The sequence below is a fragment of the Aythya marila genome (assembly GCF_965140915.1).
Source record: "Aythya marila genome assembly, contig: HAP1_HAP1_SCAFFOLD_701, whole genome shotgun sequence".
Classification (NCBI taxonomy): Eukaryota; Metazoa; Chordata; class Aves; order Anseriformes; family Anatidae; genus Aythya; species Aythya marila.
The window spans coordinates 1-21,310 of record NW_028137610.1 but is presented as its reverse complement, the minus strand read 5'-3'; the positions used below and the strand labels follow the sequence as shown (position 1 = coordinate 21,310).

Below are 21,310 nucleotides of genomic sequence, written 5' to 3'. Positions count from 1 at the left end.
GAAATTTTGGGGCCAGCAGCTGTGGAATTGCCATTTTGGGTCCGCCTGCGCTTCCTGTGGCAGGTGAGAGGCAGGGGCTGGGGGTCCCGCAGCGCCTCGCTCAGCCCTGTGGTTTCTGCCGGGCTGACGGAGCCGGGTCTGTGCTTTCTGGTGGTGGAGACGGAGGCTGAGCCCCCCAGGCAGCCCCGCAGCTGAGGCCTGCTGGCTCGTGACACTTGTGGCTGCGAGGACTGGCACCTCTGAGCTGCTGTGGGGGCCCCTAGAGGACATGGGGTGGCTCCTGGGTTGCTTCTCCCGCAGCGCTGGGTCCTGCATGGGCAGCAGGGTCCCCGTGGGGAGCAGCCTCTGATTTTTGGATGCGATGCCCCGCTCCGTCACCCCGAGTGGTGATGCTGGACCCGGAGCTGAGGGGTCCCTGCTCACCCCCAGCGGTGGCTGCGTGGGGTCCTTGCCCGCTCCGCCGGCCGCTCACCGTGTGGCTCCGCTCCCAGCACCACCAGCGGGGAGATCTTCCAGCAGCGCGTGGCCGAGGAGGACGAAGCCTTCACCAAGAAGGACGTCGTGCGCCTGCTGCGGCAGATCCTGAGCAGCGTGGCCTTCCTGCACCACCACGGCATCCTCCACCTCAACCCCAAGGTACCGGCCTGGAGCTGGGGGCTGCAGGCAGGGGTGGGAGCAGGACCACGCTGATGCCGTCCGCTGCCCATCAGCCCCAGAACATCCTGCAGACCCGCAGCAGCCCCCCGGGTGACATCCACATCGTGGACTTTGGGCTCTCGCGGCGGGTGGATGCGGTGCAGGAGGTGTGGGAGATCCTGGGCACGCCGGAGTACGTGGGTAAGCACCACGATGGGGCCAATCCTGCACCGGGCTCTGCTGCGCTGGGCCCCTCTGAGCTCCCCCCTTGCTCCTTGCAGCTCCAGGGGTCCTCAGCTATGAGCCCATCACCGACACGTGGTAAGGGGCGTCCACACACCACGACCCTGCTGGGGAGCACCGCGGCCGCCTGCATCCTCCATGGGCACTGGGCTGAGCTCTTGGGGACGGGTTGGGGGAAGCCACATCGTGCTGGTGACATCCCTGGGGTCCCAAACCAGCACGTCCCCAGGGCTCCATGAGGTTCAGGCTGTGCTGTGGAGCCGATGGAGGGGGACACTGAGCCCCCGGTTGGCCCCGAAGGAGACGAGGAGCTGGTGCTGGTGGCCTCCTGCACGCTGTGATGCCCCTGCCTGCAGACCGGGGAGGCCGAACCGGGGGGGAAACCAGTGCCAGCCCCCCGGGAAGTGGCCCGGGAGGTGCTGAGCTGAGCGTGGCCGTGCCACCGGGCAGCAGCAGCTCGGACACGGGGTACGGGCAGCGGGGCTTGGCTGGGAACCCAGAACCGGGGTCCCGGTGAGGGCAGTGCCGTAGCCCCAAACCGGAGGAGGCCCAGGAGGGGGTCCCGGGGGGCTCAGCACCGGGGGGCTCAGCCTGCGGCTGCTTGGAGCAGCTTTGCCGTAGGATGGCCCCGAGGAGGGGGTTCGGGGTGGGGGGCTCGGGGCTTCGCTTGCTGCGCTGCTGGGCACAGCCTCGGGGGAGGCACCGGGACCGGCACCGGCGGCCGGGGGTTAAGGGGGGGGGGTCCCGGTCCCGAGCAGGGGCAGCTCCAGCCTGCAGAGGGCACTGCGAGACCGGGCAGCGGCGGCGGAACCGGGGGAAGAAGCGGCCCGAGCCCTCCCCCCCCCCGAGCCCCGGAGCCGCCGGGAGGGGAACCGGGGCCGCCCCCGCTGCCCTACCCGGGGAGGAGACGGGGTCACGGCCCTGGGCTTGGTCTCCATCGGTGGAAGTGGAGGGGGCTCCAGCGTAGCCCCCCCCGGAATAGAAACGGCGAGCAAAGGCAGCCCCGGCGCTCCTGGACCCCCCCTCTGCAGGGATCCCCGGGGGAGAAGCACAGAGCTGAGCCCCCCCCCAGGAGCACAAAGGGGAACCCGTGCTGGGAGATGGTGCGGGGCACCCTCCTGGGGCACCCATCTCCCGTGGGGGGGCTGTGGGAGGGCACCCACCTCACCCCCCCGGGGGCATTGCCCAGGGCAGTGCCTGGCTCGAGGGACAGCCCCGACCCCCGCTGCTGGAGGAGGGCGAGCTCAGGGCTCCTCCGAAATGAGGCCAGGGCTCCCCGCAGCCTCCCCTCCGCTGCCAGCCCTGAAAGCCGCCCAGCAGAGCTATGGAAACGGGCAGAAATATTTGGATTGCGCACCAAGAGCTCGCTGGGAGAGTGGTGCAAGGGAGCAGGGGAAGGGGTGAAAGGGGAGAGCAGCCCCTGGCCACAGCTGGCACCCAGAGCAGCGGGGGAACCACGTCCCTGCGTGGGGCAGGAGCCTCCAGCTCCAGGGACACGGCCAAATTCAGGCTGCCCAACCCCGCTCCTCGACCAATACGTTAGGAGACGGAAGCACAGCAAAGCTGGAGCAGCTTGGAAAACACAATCAACCCCAAAGCCCACGGCAACCTCCCTTCCGCTCCTCCTGCGCATTTGGAAAAAAAACCCGCAGGCAGCTCCAAGCCTGCAGGAAAGGCCTGAGTAAACACGGCCCGGGGGGCTCTGTTTGCCTCAGCCCCGTGGAAAGGGCAGCCACAAAAACTGGGTTTAATCAAGGTTTAGTTTGTAATTCCTGCGTGTGTGCTTCTCGCAGGGAGCAGCCGAGGCAGCCCTGCTGTGCCCCAGCTGGCCTGGGTTCAGGCTGGGCAGCGGGGCTGTAAGCACGGAGACATTCCAGCAGAGGCACGGGCACGCTGCTCTCATTTTACAGGCCTGCTCTCTCATCCCCTCTCCTCTCAGCGGCCACCAAGGTGACAGAAAAACGCAGAGCAGGAAGGTTTTTAACGGCCCCGCTCTCCCCCGAAGCCTCCCCAGCATCAGGGGGAGGAAAGAAGGAGAGGCCACACCAGAGGTAGTGCAGTTAGTTTAATTTATAGTGACCATCAGCAACACGTTCCACCTGGGCAGGACTGCGGTCGCTGCTCCAGCTGCATTTTGATGTTGTCTTTCTGCAAACACCCTTGTAAACATACAGCAAGGTCTGCCTGTAAACACAGCAGTGGCCCAGAAGGTGACGAAGTGCAGCTCCGCACGCACGCGTGACACCATCTGCACCAAGTGCACACACACCTTTCCCCTTTTTCCCCCAGCTGCGTGGCATTTCTGCTTCAGATCCAGGTTACGATGATTCTTGTTATTGTTCTACGCTGTCCATACATAAATACTCCAGATCCACTGCGACAATTAACAACAACACGTTCACACACGACACAGACACACACACAGAGCTCACTGCTCCTACAGCTACGTCACGGTGAGGAGGGCAAAACAGAGCTCACCTTGCACAGGAGAAAAAGCAACGGCTGCAGTGGGGAAATACGGCAGAGACTCCACTGCCACGGAGACTTTTTTTTTGGGGGGGAAGACCCTTTGGGGAAGACTCAGTCTCTCTTCTCCCTTGATGGGCCTCTTAGACCATGAGCGTACCCTTGCCACAACGGCGTAGGCACCGGGACCTCTGCTCCTGCAAAAGCTGCTCCCGCTGCCGTCATGCACAAGGGGTCAGCTGGATGGGCCAGCACCTCTGAGGGCTTTGCAGCCTCAGGGCTTTGTTTTTAAATGAGACAGCCACGACAGTCCAACTGGCACGTGTAGGTATCTTACAGCTGGACCATGTCCACAAGGTGCACAGGCAGCCCCGCGCACTAGGGACACGTGGTACCTGTAAGGAACACCAGAGCACTTCCCAATGTACCCCACATCTGTCCCAAAAACACCCAGTCTCTCTCTGTCCATCTTTCCAGTCATGTTTTTAGGCTGAGCTGTGCAGGCTGGCCCCAAGGCACCTGCACACAGGCCTGGGCTAGCAGCAAAGTCCCCGTGCTCACCAGACTCCAGAAATAAGCAGCAGAACCAGGCACAGGGCTTTACCTGGGATATTTGAGCATGCAGATGCTTGGTTAAAGGAGCATCTTCTCTCCATGAAGGAGAGAAACCGGCTTTTTTTTTTTTTTTTTTCCCCCAAGGACAAGCCAGGCAAAGGCCAGGTGTTTCTCCATCTCTAGGGCACAAAGAGAACCACCCCACACTTAGCTGAGGCCCCTTGAGCTGCGCCCCTTCATCCCAGCACCTCAAGCCTTGTCCAGAGGTCAGAGAAGAGCTGAATCTCAAAGGGTAAGAGGTTGTTTTTGCCAGATTAAAAAAACATTGCACATGTGGAAGCACTGGAGGTAGGAGAAGCACACCCTGAACTGCCCATTGCTCATAATTTAATCAGAGGCAGAGACACGCAGATCCACATGCAAAGCTCCCTGTAAAAATCTCTTTTCCTGAGCAGCAAGCTTTACGCAAGCTGAAGTTGCCTTTTCTTCCCCGTGTGCCTTTATGCCCACTCAGCTGTAGCTGCGTTTTTCTCATGCTGCCCTGATAAGCCTGCCAGGAAGCTCACAACACGAGAAGGACACTATTACACACCACACCGACACTTCATGCACTTCATATCTTCAGCAGTAAACTTAAGGAAGGAGCAGTTTCTTTGATCCAGTGTCACTCAGTACCCGAGAATGCCAAAGCTCTCGGCTTGGAAATTCCACGATAACACTCGAGGCTGCTGCAATAAGTTATTTTCACTAGGGGAGGAGTACATGCAACTCAGACACACGGGACAGTACTAGGCATAGATCACAGGTGGTTAACACTGCTGGAGCAGAGGGATCTCTAATCGTCAAACTTCCCTTCGCGGATGGTATCGAACGAGAAGGGGAGGAACTTGAACCCAGTGCCAGTGTAGAACTTGTTCTGGAACTCAATCCTGCAAGAGAACAGAGCGAGCACTCATTAGAAAGGCAGGTCTCTCACGAGAGCTGGAGATTAGCAGGAACTCCATTAAAAAGGAGCTGTTTATGGACCATAAAAAGAAGCCTTTAAAGAGGAAGAAGTAGGATTATGATGTAGCTCAGCTGCTGGCACAAAACCCAGTTTGTTTGATGTTTCTGGAGCAGAGGAAAACTGTCAAGGTACTCATCCCAGCACCACAGGCAATAAGGGCAACAAAAATAAGAACTCCTGAACCGTGGTGTCACTTAGAAGCACCTAAAAGCACCCAGCATTTCCTATAAGATCACGTTACCTATAAGACCATGTTACTGAAGTTCACATTTTCACCACAACAAAGCTCAGTCGCATGGTGCTGCGCTCTGACTTCCTCCATCGGTTGCTTCTGTTTATTTACTTAAGCATATTTGGTTTTTGCCCACATGACTCCTTCTCCCGAGCTAGAGATGTGCCTGCTGCCTGAAGCTGAACATTAACTTCGCCTTGTTTGCCTGCTTCCCCTAATAAACTTGGTTTAAAAAAAGAATTATGCTCGAGAACTGTCCAATGGTCAGCAACAGCTAAATAGGGAGAGAAAAAAAATAATCCCATGATTCACAATAAAAACAAGCACAGTGTTTCAAGGAGCCTCATGAGCAACACTTTCCACTGCGTGGCCCACTAAAAAACTTAAGTCTCTGCAGGAATCAAGAGGCAGCACATTGTACAGCTATTCTAGCACAGTTCAGAATAAATGCAGAAAAATCTCACTCTAATTATTTTTTCCAAGTTTGAGAACCATGGCAAAGTCCAAAGCTGATGGTGCTGCAGCTGGCAAAAAGCGGTTTCTCAGCAGAGCTCAGGAGTCAGGAGTGAAACTCATAAAAAGAGCTTTTTGCTCATATGTTCTGCTGCCTGTTCATGCCGATAAGCAGAGAGTTCCCTGCAGAGGAATCCCTAGGATGAACAGGATTTTCCGTGGGGGAGGAAGGGCTCCTTGCCAACACGCTCCAGTTTTTCAGGAACCCTGATAATCTCCATAAGTATCCTGTGACTAAGTGGCTGTTCTGTAAGCAAAGGGAAATAAGAGGCAGCCGGTTGGGTATCTGACTCACACAGAACCCACTGTAAATGAAATTTTAACCCCGATGATTAACTGTTCCAGCTGGCCCTGACACCCAAAAGCTCCTTTTGGACAGACTCAGTTACAACTGGCCACAACTGGATACCCGAAGCTCAAGGAGAGGCTGTTGTAAGGTTAGAAAACCAGTGAAAAAGTTTAACCACATTCCACAGCTTGAACTGTGTGTTTTTCCTGCAATTGTCTACAGAGTAATGCCCAGAACCCAAGGTCCTTCTCAGACATTCGAAATTGTTGTTCCCAGGGTCACTCACTCTCATGCATGCTAGCTTTACTGCTACACTTTGTACTGTCTCTCAGTGATCAAGTTCTGCAGAATTTACTAGACAGCAGTGCAAAGTAAATAAACAGACCAGAAAAAAGCTTTCTGGTGGTTTGCATTCAAGAAAACCCTCTTTTCAGCTTTTTTTTCTTTCTGTAGGAATAGTTAAGTGTTTGCCGGGCTGAAGATGCAGGGATTTTCCAACCTGCTGGTCACAGAATAACCAAACTGTTTGGAAAACCAGGCAGCTCCCCGTCCCGTCGGGAAGCAACTGCAGAGACATCTGTTGAACAGGAAACCTAACTTTCAGTTAGCTCAAGTGCAAATTCCTGCTTGGTATTTATATCCTTAAGGAACACGTCGATGCCTGAGCTGGCAGCAACTCCGAGGGCAGCCTGCAGTGCACCTTGCGGGTGCAAAGCCAGCAGGGTGTTTGTGCAGAGGTGGCTGTAGCCTCTCTTCCCCCAGAAGGACAGCAGTTTCACATGCTGCGGGATCATTCCATCCTACGCATGGGGCAGATGGCCTTTTAGAGCAGTACCGCGCTGCGATGGTCACACTACAGACATACCCTGGCTTATGACCTTTATGAAGGAAAATAAATACATTTCTGGCGAGTGGGTGGGGAGCTGGGCTTTACTACTCCCACGTCCGCTGGCTGGATTGCAAGTGGGATGCAGCTCCAGCACGCCCACGCCTCTCCGAAAGCAGCACTCCCCCTCGGTGGCTGCAGGCCAGGAGCAATGCCAGGGCAGGGCAGGGCCTGCCTCTCTTCTCAGCTTACAGCTGAGCACAGCCATCTGCAAGGCACCACAGAACTGCTGCTTTTTATTTACTCCACCCGGTTGGTTGAGGCTGGACACGCTTGTGTTTGAAACCTATTTTGGTGGCACTGGGCAGCGCCACAGCCTTTGGAACAACACGGGCTTTGTGTGAGCTTCCCACCTGCAGCTGCACCTAACGTCGTGCGACCAGGAGGAATGCTTGGGATCTGTTTCGCTGCCTCCAAGGGACTCAGCTCATCCTCTGAATGTCCATGAACCTGTGGCAAACAGCTTAGGCAACGCATGGCAAAGAAAAATCACATTTATATCTGTCTCAAGTACATGGCGAAGTGCACACACCTCCCAGAGAAGCTGCTCATGCACTCAGGAAGGAGAAACCAGACTCCAACCCTTAGTACCAGCAGACAGTCCTCCGTGTTTGCCAAACCCACACTCACATGTGACTGGGAACCACTCTCTCCATGCTGATGGACGTGGGCTGAGGTGTGGGAGCAGAAACACGCACTGGGGTGATTAGAGCCAAGCCTGGACAATGGTTTGGCCGTGGCATTGGCAAGGGTAACAACTTCCAACCCTGGAACTGAGCCTCCACACCACAGTCATCTTTTATCACTTACCTGCCTCCTGCAGAGCCCCGCGAGCCCCGCTCTTTGCTGCTCTGAATTAAGCTGATTTGCTCTGCATTATGCCTGCTGCTATCCATTCTTTGCAGCAATGGCCTGCTCTCGGGATATATTCTAAGGAAAAGAGCTTCCAGCTCTAAACCAAGCCTAAAACCTTGCTTTAAACAGGCAGCTCCACCAAAACAACATTTCTGCATCAACTGCTGGTGCTGTGAGCTGGCTCTGCATCCAGATACAATAGTCTCTTTTTGGGCAAAGTCTATGTTTGCTTTCATTAGAACTGCTGACCAGCTTATAAAGAAGTGAGGTACGATAACGTAAACAGAGATGTCAAGCTCCATCACCGCAAAGCAAACACATTTTGTGTTTCAGAACCGGGATGTTACAATGCAAGGAATTAACCACACGGCATGGGGCGTAGCTCAGACAGCTACTGAGTTCCAGCAGACCTCTGATAAAGGAGACTGCGATCTTGGCAGCACTGTGAGTGCTTTCCTCCACCTCAAAACACTTCAGAAAAACCCAGCCTGCAGAAAAAATGCTCGCTTTCTGAAAAAGCACGCAGCAAATCCTCCTCATTTGGGACTGAGGGGCAGAGCTCATGGAAGAATCTGTTCTTCCCACTGAATGACTCCTCCTTTCCAGGAAGGCTGAGCCACCCACACCTTCAGAATTCCAGATAGGTGACTCTTCTCCCAGAGCCACAAAATATGATCTGCTCTTCCCAGGACAGCTGCATTTGATCCTCCACCCCCCGCTCTCTGAAAAGGAAACACCTACCACTGGAAACATACTGATTCCACGTTCAGAAGCAAAAAGGAATGTGAACAGCATGTTGTTTTGAACAACTGCAGGTGCCTTCCTTTCCATTGTGATAATGAAAACCCAACAAACCCAAAATAATTCCAGCATGTCACCTGCAGTGTGAAATTGATGCTTTTTAGACCCTAAGCTCGAGCAGATTTTTCATAAAAACTTTTATTTACATTCTCATAGAAGTTTGAAACATATGTTCAGGGCAAATATCCCAATTTAGAACCTCAGTCCTGCAGTTCTCCAGCAGGTGCCTGGCACTGCTCTGCGTGGCACCCGTGATCCACGTGCCTACTGCTATTGCTCAGCTGGATTTTTCTCTTTGCCTGCCATTTCAGTGACACGCATCTTCCCTTTAAACATTTCTAGACCATATTTTAATCATACTTGAGAAACAGCTTGGTAATGTGAAAAGCCACCTCTCTGCTGAGCTGTAAACTCTCGTTCACCCTTGTTTCAGGTGCTCTGTCAGCAGTATCCCTAAGTGTGGTCTGTGATTATCATCACATGATAAGTATCTGCAGAAAAACATGCTTGCTTAACTAGAGTGAAAAAGAAGAGGCATTCAGAGCCGTTCACGTACTGTTATTCAGAAGCGTGCCACAAAGCACTGCAGTCCAGGCAAGCAAGATTTTGAAAATCCACTAACTCACAAGCCACTGAAGATCAGGAACACCACGCAGAGTCAGAGTGCTGGTTGCTCTGTGCTGTTAGCACTAATGTCGAGCTGGGTGTGCAGAGCTCCCTCTTCACACTGATGCAACCGTGCATACAGTGACAGCAGTGTGAGGATGAGGAAACACCAGCCAGTCAACAAGAAGATCTCAAGTGACTGGTATGATGATTTCTAGGCTGAATGCCAGGAAAAACAGAAGCACCATCCAGCAGCCATTTGCAGGAGCAGCCCCCCCACGAGAGGTTCCCTCAGCACAAGATGGAGACACCTCTGAACTCCTGGGAGAATCCCAACTCACTCGAGCTACAGAGCCCAGGCACCCTGTGATGTTTCAGTGTGCACTGAAGCACACTTGTCAACGGAGAACACAAGGGGACAAAGTTTTCATTCCCCAGGAGATGGGGAAGAGTGCAGAGAGACTTCTGCTTGTTTGTTTGTAAAAGGCACTGGCTTCCTTTTCCACTTATGAGACTATTTTTAAAAAGTGCTCAGAACAGCCTTTTTCTCCCACCTAAGCAAAACAGAATTCTCCTTGTGAACTTCATGTGACTTCACTTTCAAACTACCAGGAGAGAAATGACCATAAGAGGTGGCAGCAACCAGAACTCTCCAGAGAAGAGGCACAGACTCACTCGTCTACACTTTAGCCTGAAGAGAACCCCAGCAGAGAGCACAACCCATCCCCATGCTGCTCTTTTGATTCTACTGGCATGCCAAACAGGGAATCTGAAGTGGAACAAAAGGTGCTCTTAAACACGGATTAGAGAAAGCTCTTGAACACTTTCCATACTTGGGTGCAGAGAAAGTGATGAGCACTTGACTAATTCCTTCTTGTTTGCTGTCTGGCTGCATAAAGAGGAACTTAAGAATCACGCAAAAGAGACTAAGGAAGCATTAGTAAATAAACAACAGCAGTAAGAAATATTCCTCATACTCCACGGCACCCCAAAATGCAGACAGACAAAGCTGCCCTGTGTTCTATCTAAGGTCTCAGGAAGATGAGCAAAGTCACATGCACCACGCTGAGCTACAGCTACAATACCACGTGCATGCAACAGTTCACGGCCGAGAGATTTTAAAGACAAAAGAGCTCAATTTGAGCTGATCTTTGAGCTTCTAGTCCTAGATTTTGCTTCCCTGTAAGTCAGCAAAATACGCTAAAGAAAAGTCTATTTAGAACAGATTACCACATTAAAAAAAATCTATTAGTAGTGATATTTACAGGGTAGCATCCCTGTAAATATCTGCAGCCCAGATGCACTGATTTGTTATTTTACTGCCTGTCACTTCACACATCCTATTCAAACAGTCCAATGGCACAAAGCTTTCCTCAAAGAGCAGGCCAGATGCGAAGGGAACTGCAATCAGCAGCTATCGCAGCACATCAAGGAAAACAAACACTGGGACCAAGCGACAGAGCAAAGGACAGAACAAAAAATCCTTCTGAAAGCCAAAAGCACACATCCATCGAGCACAACCTTCCAATCCTATTGCTCACAAAGCTTCACTCTGATTTATTTTTAATTGCAGATCAGTTATTCCCCATAATTTCTAAGTTTATGCATACAATCAGGAAAGAAGTGTATTACTAGAAACGAGAGTGAAAATCCCTGGTCCTATTAAAGGCTTTCTGCTGCCAGAGCACATCTGCTATAGGGCGATTAGATGTTTAGATAAGATCCATGGTACTCTAGCACTTCTGAACATTACTGATCTCAACTCAGTCTTATCCACTATTACCCTCATTTTATAGCTTTAGTTTTACTGTGTAACAGCCAACTCAATCTGCTGGAAGATGGTATTTTTCCAGGTAGTCCAGGTGACATCAATTTCCTTACCACAAAGAGCTCTGCGGTTTCTGAGCATTCCTGTAACTCACCAGTGCAAGCGAAGAGCATGGAGAAAAGCAGACAGGCCCTCCATGACCAGGAGAATTGCTACTGTCAAGGTAGCAAAAGCAGCAAATATGAAGAAGAGGCCGAAGCTTCCACCCAGACTCCTCACACTGAGGCCAACGTGGATCACCATGGTCCAGAGCACCTCCGAGAGCTCTGCCAGGAGAAGGGAGAGGAGAGGACTTTCAGAGCATTCAACAAGGTCACGGTTTATTTATATAGCAAAAAAATGAAGTCAAGCAAATTCCCATCATGACAGGGTGGGAAAATTCAGAGGAACAACAGTTTTTGCAGGCAAATAAACCAGGATGTTGCCCCCAGCTGTTGCAAGCAGTGCAGGGCAGACCACCTGCACAGCTGATTTTTGCTTTATTCAGGGTTTTAATTTCCATCCACCCCTGACAACTTCTAGCAGAGCGCTATGCAAGCAGATGTTGGTGTTTAGACTTGATCATCACCATCTAACACACACAGCTCTGTCCTAAAGCAGCAGTGCTTGACACTGCTGGAGAGAGCTCTGGGGAAGCTGCTTGCATTCCTGTCTTTGGTCCAGGTTGATTGTGACACTGATCCAACCTTCTGCTCCAGAAAAAGAGTACTCACGTGCGTGGGCTAAGCTGAGAGCCCAGAGTCTCAAGTAGGACGCGGTGTTTGAGATGCACCCCAAGCAATACTCAATGGTGTGGATTGCCTGGTACACCACTGTGTCGGCAAAGTCGAACTGCAAAGCAAACACAGAAAATTACCAAAGCTGCAAGACTTGGAAGCATGAGAGAGTGGCTGGCTGGGGAAAATGAGCACACTGCCTGGTGCTATTACCAAGGACAGCGTGTTTGAAGTTAGACACTGATACTGTCTTCTCCTGGTTTAGCATGTCAGTTTTATAAATTAAAAATGAATTCTCTTGTCTTAGTAGGTTTTGCAGAGTAATAGCTCACTGCTTGAGTATTACTGCTTTCATGCTCTATCATATGAAAGCAAGACGCTGTAAATTCAGCCATGGACTTTGCCAGGAAAAGACTGTTCAGCAACAATATGGTATTCTTATGAATTCACTGGTAAACTGCACGGATTTCTACAAAAAAGGAGACAGGATTCCAAGTCGATACTGTGCATGTACCTTTGCTACAGGATCAACAAAAACATTTTACAAGATGGGAACTTTCCCTCTTTGAAAGCAAAAAGGGGGCACAAAACAGTCTAGAAAAAGTCATGTGTGCACAATTCTTTGGCAAAGTCTTTTTTTTTTTTTTATTATAATAAATAAAGAACTCAAGAAAATCTGCCATGAAGGACAGTTTTTTACTGTGCAGCTTGGGAAAGCATTCCCTACATTCTGGATTTAATCCATGCTTCAGAAACTGCTCATATTTAAGTTAAGTCAACATGATACTTTAAAGACATCGAGTGACTAGTGTTCAAGGCATGCAGAGCAAGCTATTTATATTCTTATTTCTCCCTTGGTACATCCAGAGCAAGAAATATTTCAAACAACAAAGCTAAATTAGCTGTCAAAAGCCTAATTTCTTCTCCACAGAACGTGAACTGCGAAGTTCTTTAATAAAGACTGCCCTAGCAAACAGTACCACCTCCCAGCACAGATGGCACGTCAGCGTGCAATAAGTGGAACGTGACAAATATTTAAACAATGACAATTTACAGCCACATGCAACTGCTGGAGTCACTGCTATGGAGAGAGTCACCACTATGCTAAGGAGCAGAAGAATCAGCAGGATTGCTTTGGCAGGGTATTGGCAGTTCTACACATTTTTCACAGGGTTACTGATATACAGAGTTAACAGTACAGCAGCGTGCTGATCCCTTCCACCCCACCAATTCCACACGGACCCAGACATAATAGGACCACTTTCCACATAACAGAACCACTTTCAGCCTAATTTATGACCTCGTTGTTGCAAACCTACTCTAATTTCATGGCATTTATGCTTTTATTTTGTAAAATAAATAAATAAGCGGTTACCTGATAGCCTGAAACCTACAATCAATTCAGCATGAGAGTTCCTAAAAACCACTTCTTTAATACTCATTCTTGTTACAAGTGTTTATGAACGAGCAGTTTCTCAAAACAGAGCCTCTCTTCTACAGCAAGATCCTGGCTGGGTAAGTTTTTGAGCTGTATGAAACCAGACTGCTTTTGCTGTATTTACTCACTGGCAACAACTGATATCATCCTTAAAATTAAAGTCAGTTTGGGAAAAAACATTTCAAGATGGTGTTTGTTGCAGTGCAGAGTTACCAACGACACAACATAAGGCAAATGAGACTTAAACTTTAGAAGCAAAATCTTTTCCGTTTCAGACCTCTGGCTCAGCGGCTTTTCAGGTAAACTAAGAGAAGATCTGCAGACAGGGGATAAGACACAAGCTAAATAGATGACGTAATTAAAGGTCTGTTAATGGGTATGATGTCGTATGAAGAATTAAAAATGGCCTGTAATACGTAAACAGCTAGATCTTTTGGAAGAGAAGATGCCATGACATAACATGTTTAATTCGGTGTGTGGTTTATGCCAATGGGAAACATTCCAGATACACATGAATGCAAAGCTGGCTGTAGTCTTACCACCTCATCCTCTGTAGGCTTGAAAACACAAGTTTACATTTAGTGAGGTGTCTCAATCACATTAATCACGAGCACATTCAATAATTCCCTCCTAAGCATGACCCAGTAAAGCAGTTACTCACTACATGCACTATGGAAGCTGGAGAACTGTTAAGAGGAGTCAAAAAACTCCCAAATTAAGAGACTGTCTCCTTTTTCTCCTCTATCAGAAGTAAGGCAAAGCAGCTAAAGTAACCCCCACCAGTCAAAATGAACATAAACTGAGATCTCACTATTGCAGAAACACAGCCCTTGGCCTTTGGCAAGCAGCACAAATGCACTGCACTTCAGCCAGAGACAAGCTGAATATACCATCTGGGAGCACTCTGCAGCTCTGTGTAGCCTCTAAGATGATGGTTCCTTGTAAGGAGGACAAACAAAGCCACTTTTCCCTTTATCTGCAAATTATGCTGCTTTTTTTTTTTTTTTCCAGAACTCCTGGGAATGACCAAAAGATGGTCTGTGGTACTTTAGTGCTATGAAAACACTTTACTGAAAATGTTGCTATTTAAACAGCTTGGAAATCAGTAAACATAGTCCAAAAAGCTAGCACATTCTGCTACCAACTTCATTGACCTCAGACAGAGGCTGGCCAGGTTCTTACCTCTTCCCCCTCCTCAGAGTGGGTAGATAGCTGGTCATGTTGAATGATCTCAGCATCCTCCTCAGTTGGTCCATTGCCCACCCGGATCCCACCAAAGTTGTGTGTCCCCTAATACATGCAGAAAAAGAAAGAACAAAGCGTTGTTGGTGCTTTATTACAAGAGTGGGTGCTTCTTACGACTCCAAGCGCAGCAGCAGTAGCTCACAGAAGAAGACAAGACATTAAGGCCCGGGTTAAACCAGCTGTACAATTCTGTTTCCCAGCTTGGATGGGAAAGATGCTGATTCCTGCTAGGGTTGGGGGACAAAAAAAAAGAGTCTTCCTGCATGAATACTTGATACATTTCTCTAAAGTAATTGCAATCCCAATAAATGCCACATCTCTCACAAGAACATTTGCTATAACTGATGTGCAACAGACCAACGTTTTGCCCAGCAGCTGTTGAACAAGCACTCAGAAGGACTGAAGCACCACTGCTGGAAGTGAAACAAGTCGCACAGTGGCACCTCAGAGCAGGACTGACTGACACAGATCTGTGCACACACACACTCGCTCCCCACCAGTGCCAGGCATCCCGACACACGTGGGAAATCAGACGTTCCCTTACTTGGAAATTCGGTGTTGTGCAAGCAGTTCCTTTTATAGGCATTGGTTCTGACACTCAGCGTCTGACGCTCATAAATCTACTGCTCTCTGAATAGGAAAGAATAATCCACAAAGCAAGTTGAAACTTTCCTCTGATAGGATCACTTGATGACTGCACTCATTGCACAGTTACGGCAGGCTTCCTCCTCCATGCTGTCTCACCACCACCAAGAAAGGACGCAGAGAACTGTTCAACATCTGACAGTGACCTCGAGCAGAGCTTTGATGTGTTGTAAATGCGTATTAGACAATGAAGGTCTAACTTGCAGATCTCTAGTTTTGGATTTCTCTTCAGCAAGCAGCTACGGGCACTGTAAAGCAGGATTTCTACTTCCTTCCAGATGTTCCAAAGACAGAAAACGCTCGTGTCTGATCTGAGGGACTGTACATGAAGACCTCTGAGTCTGACCCACCTAAAGAGGTGGGCTGAAATGCCAGAAATGGAAATAAAAGCCCTGCGTTCAGCTTTCGGACTGTACCAGGGTCATTTGTAACACGGAATGTAAACAGGCTAACTAGCAACATTAATACTTTAGAAGTTTAGGGATGACAACACAAACCGAGGAGGCTTAAGATTCCGTGGCTTTCACAGCTCATCGCTCTGGCATACGTGTACGAGCAGAACAGTCTCTCAGTGCTCTTTCAACCAATTTGTTCTTAGAAGCCTACTTTTACTTTATGCCAGATTATAAATTTGCTAAAACTACCAGACACAAATTAAAGATTTTGTCAAGTTGTTTCCAAAGACAAATTAGGTAGCTGTTTTTGCTTTGAAAATAGAAATAAGATGAAAAAAGTTAGAATATGTAAGGCAATGCTTTGAGTTTTCAGCATCTTTGTTAACACTTTAAGTTACTGTTGAATAGTATCAGCACTCCATTTCTACACTCCTAGGCTGGAAGAATTTGTACTTTTGCAGCTTTTCCCTCACACCCAACTTGCATCTGTTCTCCGTAGAGTCCAAACTAAACACAGCTCCAACAGCTCCAACCATTTCCTTTATACTCCAGCCACACCTCACCCAGAGACCTTCACTCACAGCTTCTTTTACTAAGAGGCACTCAGTATGTGGGATGGATTATGCACAAAAAATCTGTTGTTATTTCTGACATTTCTGTGAGGCTACTGAAAATTTCATGATTGAAACATAGGCCAACAGCTAAGAAGTTATCCTCAAAGCATCTTTAGCACATAAAGCACACAATTTGTTTCACTGTTCATGAGATTTAAGCTTCCTAGTTAGGCAGCATTCATAACTAAAACCAATTTGGAATATGCAGTACAGAGAAAGAGATAGAAGTTCTAGGAGCTGCTGTAATCTTCATTCCACCAGAAAGCTTTCACATGGAAGGGTTGGCTATAGGTTTGGACACAAATAAGCAGAAATAACTGCTTATTTCTGCTTAACCATTTTATGGTAGTTTTCAAGTCCAAGTGTCTACAAGGGCACAGATGTTAAAAATCCAGTAAATACTGGTATGAACTTGCTGGGAGGCCGTCACATAAACACGATGTTTGGGAACACACAATGCAAACAAAAACGCTTCACTGAGAAGAATCCTAATCTAGCTTAAACAAATATGCAAGAAAAGGAAAAAAGGGGAACTTAACCTGGGGGGATGTGGTAGCAAGGTATTCTTGTGCTGCTCTGCAGGTTTTGATTTCAGCAGCACTCCTGCAAAGCGTCTCTGCATTCTGTGCATATGGAACTATTGTCCACCAGCCTGGGAGTTCTTCCAGAATGTATCAGTTATGCTGAACTTTGCTCTTTCCAAGACAAAGTGTCCAAGACAAAGTGTCTTTCACCCTAAAGGTGCAGTTGTCATTCACTTATGAAATTCAGATACATTCCATGCTCTCTTGATAATTAGATATAAATCCATCACGTGATTTTTTAAATCCACTCACTGTTGCAGCCGCTGCTGCCTCTAGTGCCTGCTCGTTCGGGACTGTGCTGACTTGGGCCTCCACGGGCTGCCCTTCCTGATAGTGAATGGAAGAAAAGAAAGGGAGGAGGAAGAAAACAAAAAGAGAAAGGGAGACGAATGGAGGGGACATGGGAGGATGAAAGATGGTCAGAGAAGGGAGAGGGAGTGTCTTTAACTGAACTGATCTTTGACTCAACTTAACATCCTAAAAGCTGTCTGCCATACATGCAGGGAAAATTTCAAGTATCCCCAGTGCACACGTGCCAGGTCCCTGCATTTTATATAAAGATACTTTACAGCACAGGTGGAAACCTACAGAGTACCCCAGGAGATAACCTCTCATGTAAAAGTGAAAAAAATAGAGTTCTGCAATCACCGTTACTTTTAACCATCCGAAATGCTTTAAGAATTATGGCCATTAAGTTTGTCAGCCATGAAGTTTACTTTGTTTTTAAACTGTCACCCTAGCAAAAGCACAGAAATGCATCCAGCAACCAATAAAACTGTTCCCAAACCAGCTGACAATGCTCAAAGCAGTCATATTGCTTTTGTCATTACCAACAGGTAGGGTTTTTAGAAGTTGACTTGATGCTGGATCCAGATCTGCTAAGCAGGCAGGCAATACCTCATCTGGAGTAAAACCCAGCGGCCTCTCTGACTAGGAATATGCAAAGAGGCTTTACAGGTCACAGGGGAGCATGAACTCATGTATCCAGGTGGAGAACAAAGCTTTTCAACCGCAATAAGTTCTCATATTGAAAATATACAAGGTAGTCACCCACCAAGTGCTTTCTCCTTAAATACTGATGGCGAAGGACCAGAGGTTTAGCTACCAGCATCCACGGCACGCACAGTAACGCCACCACCACAAGGAAACACTGGAGCCCTTGCTGCAACAGAAACAAGTCTCAGATGATTTAGTGGCAGTCCACACTCAAAAAAAAAACCAACCCAAACCTTTCAAGAGGTCTCACATGACACTGAACATGAGCTGTACTTGATAACTGACTGCAACTTGCCTGACTGTACACGTGCTGTGTACACTGATAGTGGTTTAGATTCGGGAAAAAGACAAAGGATTCTGCAGGGAATGACAACTTGGCAGATATCCGAGTGCTGTGGGGAAATCGCATTAGCACCTTAGCTAAGCTTCAAGGCACCGCACTGCAGATGCAGGGCAATATTTCTAATGACTTTTCACTATTAATCTGGATCCAGATATGCTGGGGCACAGCTGACTTATGTTCAGTCTGATATAAATTCTCTGCAAAGGAATTATTCCTTCTTTCTTCAAGATTACATAGTGTCAGGCTTTGGAAATGATGCTACATTTCTTCTCTGTCAGGAAGAAACTGTTTAATGCCTGATTTTACAATTAGTATAAGGTTATATTAGAAAGATTAATATCATGAATCATCCATGATCTTACTATTCTAGCAAGAGCACGCACCTGCCCTTTGTAAAGCATCTTGTTACTGGTATCGCCATAGGAGAACAGAAACATATTGATAAAATGTATTAAAAGGCTTGGTGCATCCTTTGATGTGTGAGCATCGTAGGCTGTCCATTTGTAGAAAATGAGAATAACAAGGTATCCAAACAGTGAGGACATGAAAATAATTTCTGGAATAAATCCAAGGTATATGTTCAGTGGCTTCTTAAAATATCTACAGAAAAAAAGAAAAAAGGAGAGTTTGAAATTATATTTAGTTCACATTAGGCATGTGTAGGGCAAAATTTTTTTAAGAGAAGGGGAAAAGCACCTCTGGAACAAAACTGCAGAGGCTACACACTTCTATAATAGTTAGGACTTAACACAGTTACCTACTTAACATGCATGGTGATATGTACACAGAAATAACTGTATTATACCTTTCAGTTGAAGTCTGATAGACTCCTGCATCTTAAACAGATACACACATTATACCCGGAGAAGTTTTCCTCCCTCCCCCATCAAGAAAGCAGAACAAAGCACTTACATGTGGTTGAGAAGACTCAGCGTGACACCAAAGAGCATGTGGATAATGCCAAGAATCACAGACATTTTCATCTTAAATGAATTGAGGAAGGCCAGCTTATTGCTGGCGATATTCCAGATCTGTGAAAAAACACCATTAAGTCAGCCAAGCACTGAGTAAAAGGAAAACAGAGAAGAATGAAAGTGTTCTCTCTAAGCTAAACAGTATTAACCATCCAGAAAGTATCAGGCTCTAAGGGCAAGGTTCTATTTGTTTGGTTTTTAACAAAGCTGTTTGTCATGCAGATACCTATTCAGGAAACAAGCAGACAATCTTCCTGATAAGAGCACTTAAAGCAACTGATCCCACTATCAGAGCAGGAATCAAGCCTTGCTTATTCTTATGGGAGGCAAAAGTTGCAGGAAAAGAGTACAGAGGCTATTACCTTGACAGGAAAAAAAAAATGTTTATCCATTTCAATGAGCAATTACACATTGAAGTTCTGATTTTCTGCACTTCCTCTTTGATGTGGAACACACAATATTTTTGTCAAATATTCTAAGTACAAGGAGCAGTGCTATTGATATAAGCAGCTACAAAATGTCAGGATTACTCAGAAACTTACATTTCCAAGACTGATTGGAAAGACAGATAACTAACTTTTTCCAAAGTGGAAAAAAAGAAAAAGTAATTTCGTAAAATGATTTCTATGTCTCATGCCAGATTTGATTAAAAAGCTGTAGGTTAGAAAGGATGAGAAAAAAGCCTTTTGTGGCCCCAAGTCTTTCTATCCTCCATTTAGCGCCTCTTAGGAACATTTTCATCATTCAGGACTGTTTCCAACACTGATAAGGACTGCTAATGGAATAGCTGGGAGGGGGAAATCTTTCACAGTGAACTGGACAGACACTTTTCTGTTTACACAAGATGTTCATAAAGGACAGCATAGAAAGGAAGGGCTCTTACTGGGTCAATGCCAAAGGGATACGGACCACCAAACACCCCTGGAATAGCAGGGTTCAGCTGAAGCAGAGGAGTAGTCTCCAGCAGAGCATCTCTGTTTGGGTATAAGTAGATTATATAAACATTAGCACAAGCAATGCTGACCTCTTTATAAAAGTAATAGCATTCTTCCCTTGTGAGAGCAAGAAATAGCTCAAATTGAGAGAACTTTAAGGTTCCCATGTGGCCCTAGAGATTTGCCAAATGAGTAACAAATCTGTCTCCTGACCTGTTATTCAGTGCCACAAGGAAAAAAGATTCAGGGGACAGGAATCTTGCCTGAATCTAGTGAATCTATCAGAAGAACAGTGTTAAAGTGCTTCTGTATTAATTCTCTGAAAACAAGCTGGTTTGAAACTCATTGGGCGTTACATTTACACCCTCTCTTCCAATTCTACTCAAGCCTGAGTTCAGAATTTTTTGCTTTCCTGACATGGGAGGATGATGGATAACGTCACCTACTTGACACTATCACTTGTTAGTTATGTAATTACCAACTATTTACTCACGACCAATTGCCTTTTGTGAACATCGGCCGAACGCTCCATGATGAGCCGAACATATTAAGAGACTTGGAGAAGCAGTCATTATAGATGAGGCCCGTGTAAGTGGAGAACAGTCCCATCAGTAGAATGATGTATCGGCCGCTAAAAACAGTGTTGAACATCTGACATAAAAAAAAGAGAAAAGAAGGTCCATGAGAACAAGGGAAGTCTCTCATACGGACAAAGCAGTAACATCAGTCAGTTGCAGAACAAGCAACACTGGCCAAATGGACTAAAACCACACTCTTTATTCCCATGTGGTGGGGACTAAGGGTGCAAGAGGTAACGCTGCAAGAACAGAACCCAAACACAGGATAAGTTGGTGGTGTGACTGCGTGTAAAGAATCTGGAATTAGCTGAAGAGGATAAATTGCACTCCACCCAGTGATGCAAACCCCCAGCTGGCAGCATTGCTTTGGAACTAAGCAGTGCTGACCCCAGTCCAGCTTTCTCCATGCTCTGTCAATGCACCTGCACTCTGATTTGCCTCCTGTCAGCCTAAGCCTAGACCAGTAAAAGGAAGAATCGTGTAGATACACGTGCTTGGGTGCACACAGACACCAGGAATTTTCCAGTGACTGAATCCCTTTATAACCCAACCAGGTTCTGGGGTGATCCATTTACAACTGCTTAGCTGTCCAGCTGCACTTGATAAACAATTTCCTTTAAACATCTGAAAGGAATAATTTCCTCCAGTCATCTGAAAGGAAAATCACAGGATGATGCTACTCAGTCTGTGGTCTACAGACTTGTCAGTCTGCTTGTGTGCTTCACAAATTTCAAATGCAAGGAGTAACAGGTATTTTCAATTGAAGAGGGGGAAGATGCAAGTAAATCAAGTTGCAACTCTGCTTTAGATGCAAAGCCGAGCATGCCACGTCTCTTTACCTCATTGTCACTTTTCTGTGACAGAATACGACTTTCCCTGAACACCATCCAGACAGCAATCAGAGTCATCAGGATTCCATGGCCAAAATCTC

At 47.6% G+C, this 21,310-nt stretch overlaps 1 protein-coding gene across 1 annotated transcript; it reads right to left on the bottom strand.

Moving 5' to 3' along the window:
• Positions 1–2,933: 2,933 nt before the first annotated feature.
• LOC309890691 (V-type proton ATPase 116 kDa subunit a 1-like) lies at positions 2,934–21,304 on the bottom strand. Its single transcript, XM_082785117.1, has 10 exons — positions 21,219–21,304; positions 20,295–20,452; positions 19,750–19,840; positions 18,805–18,923; positions 18,276–18,492; positions 17,608–17,715; positions 14,253–14,360; positions 11,630–11,747; positions 11,011–11,182; positions 2,934–4,829 (listed from the first exon to the last, which is right to left on the bottom strand). The coding sequence occupies exons 1-10, from the start codon at positions 21,285–21,287 to the stop codon at positions 4,736–4,738; spliced, it is 1,254 nt and encodes a 417-aa protein (XP_082641243.1). The 5' UTR covers positions 21,288–21,304; the 3' UTR covers positions 2,934–4,735.
• Positions 21,305–21,310: the final 6 nt, after the last annotated feature.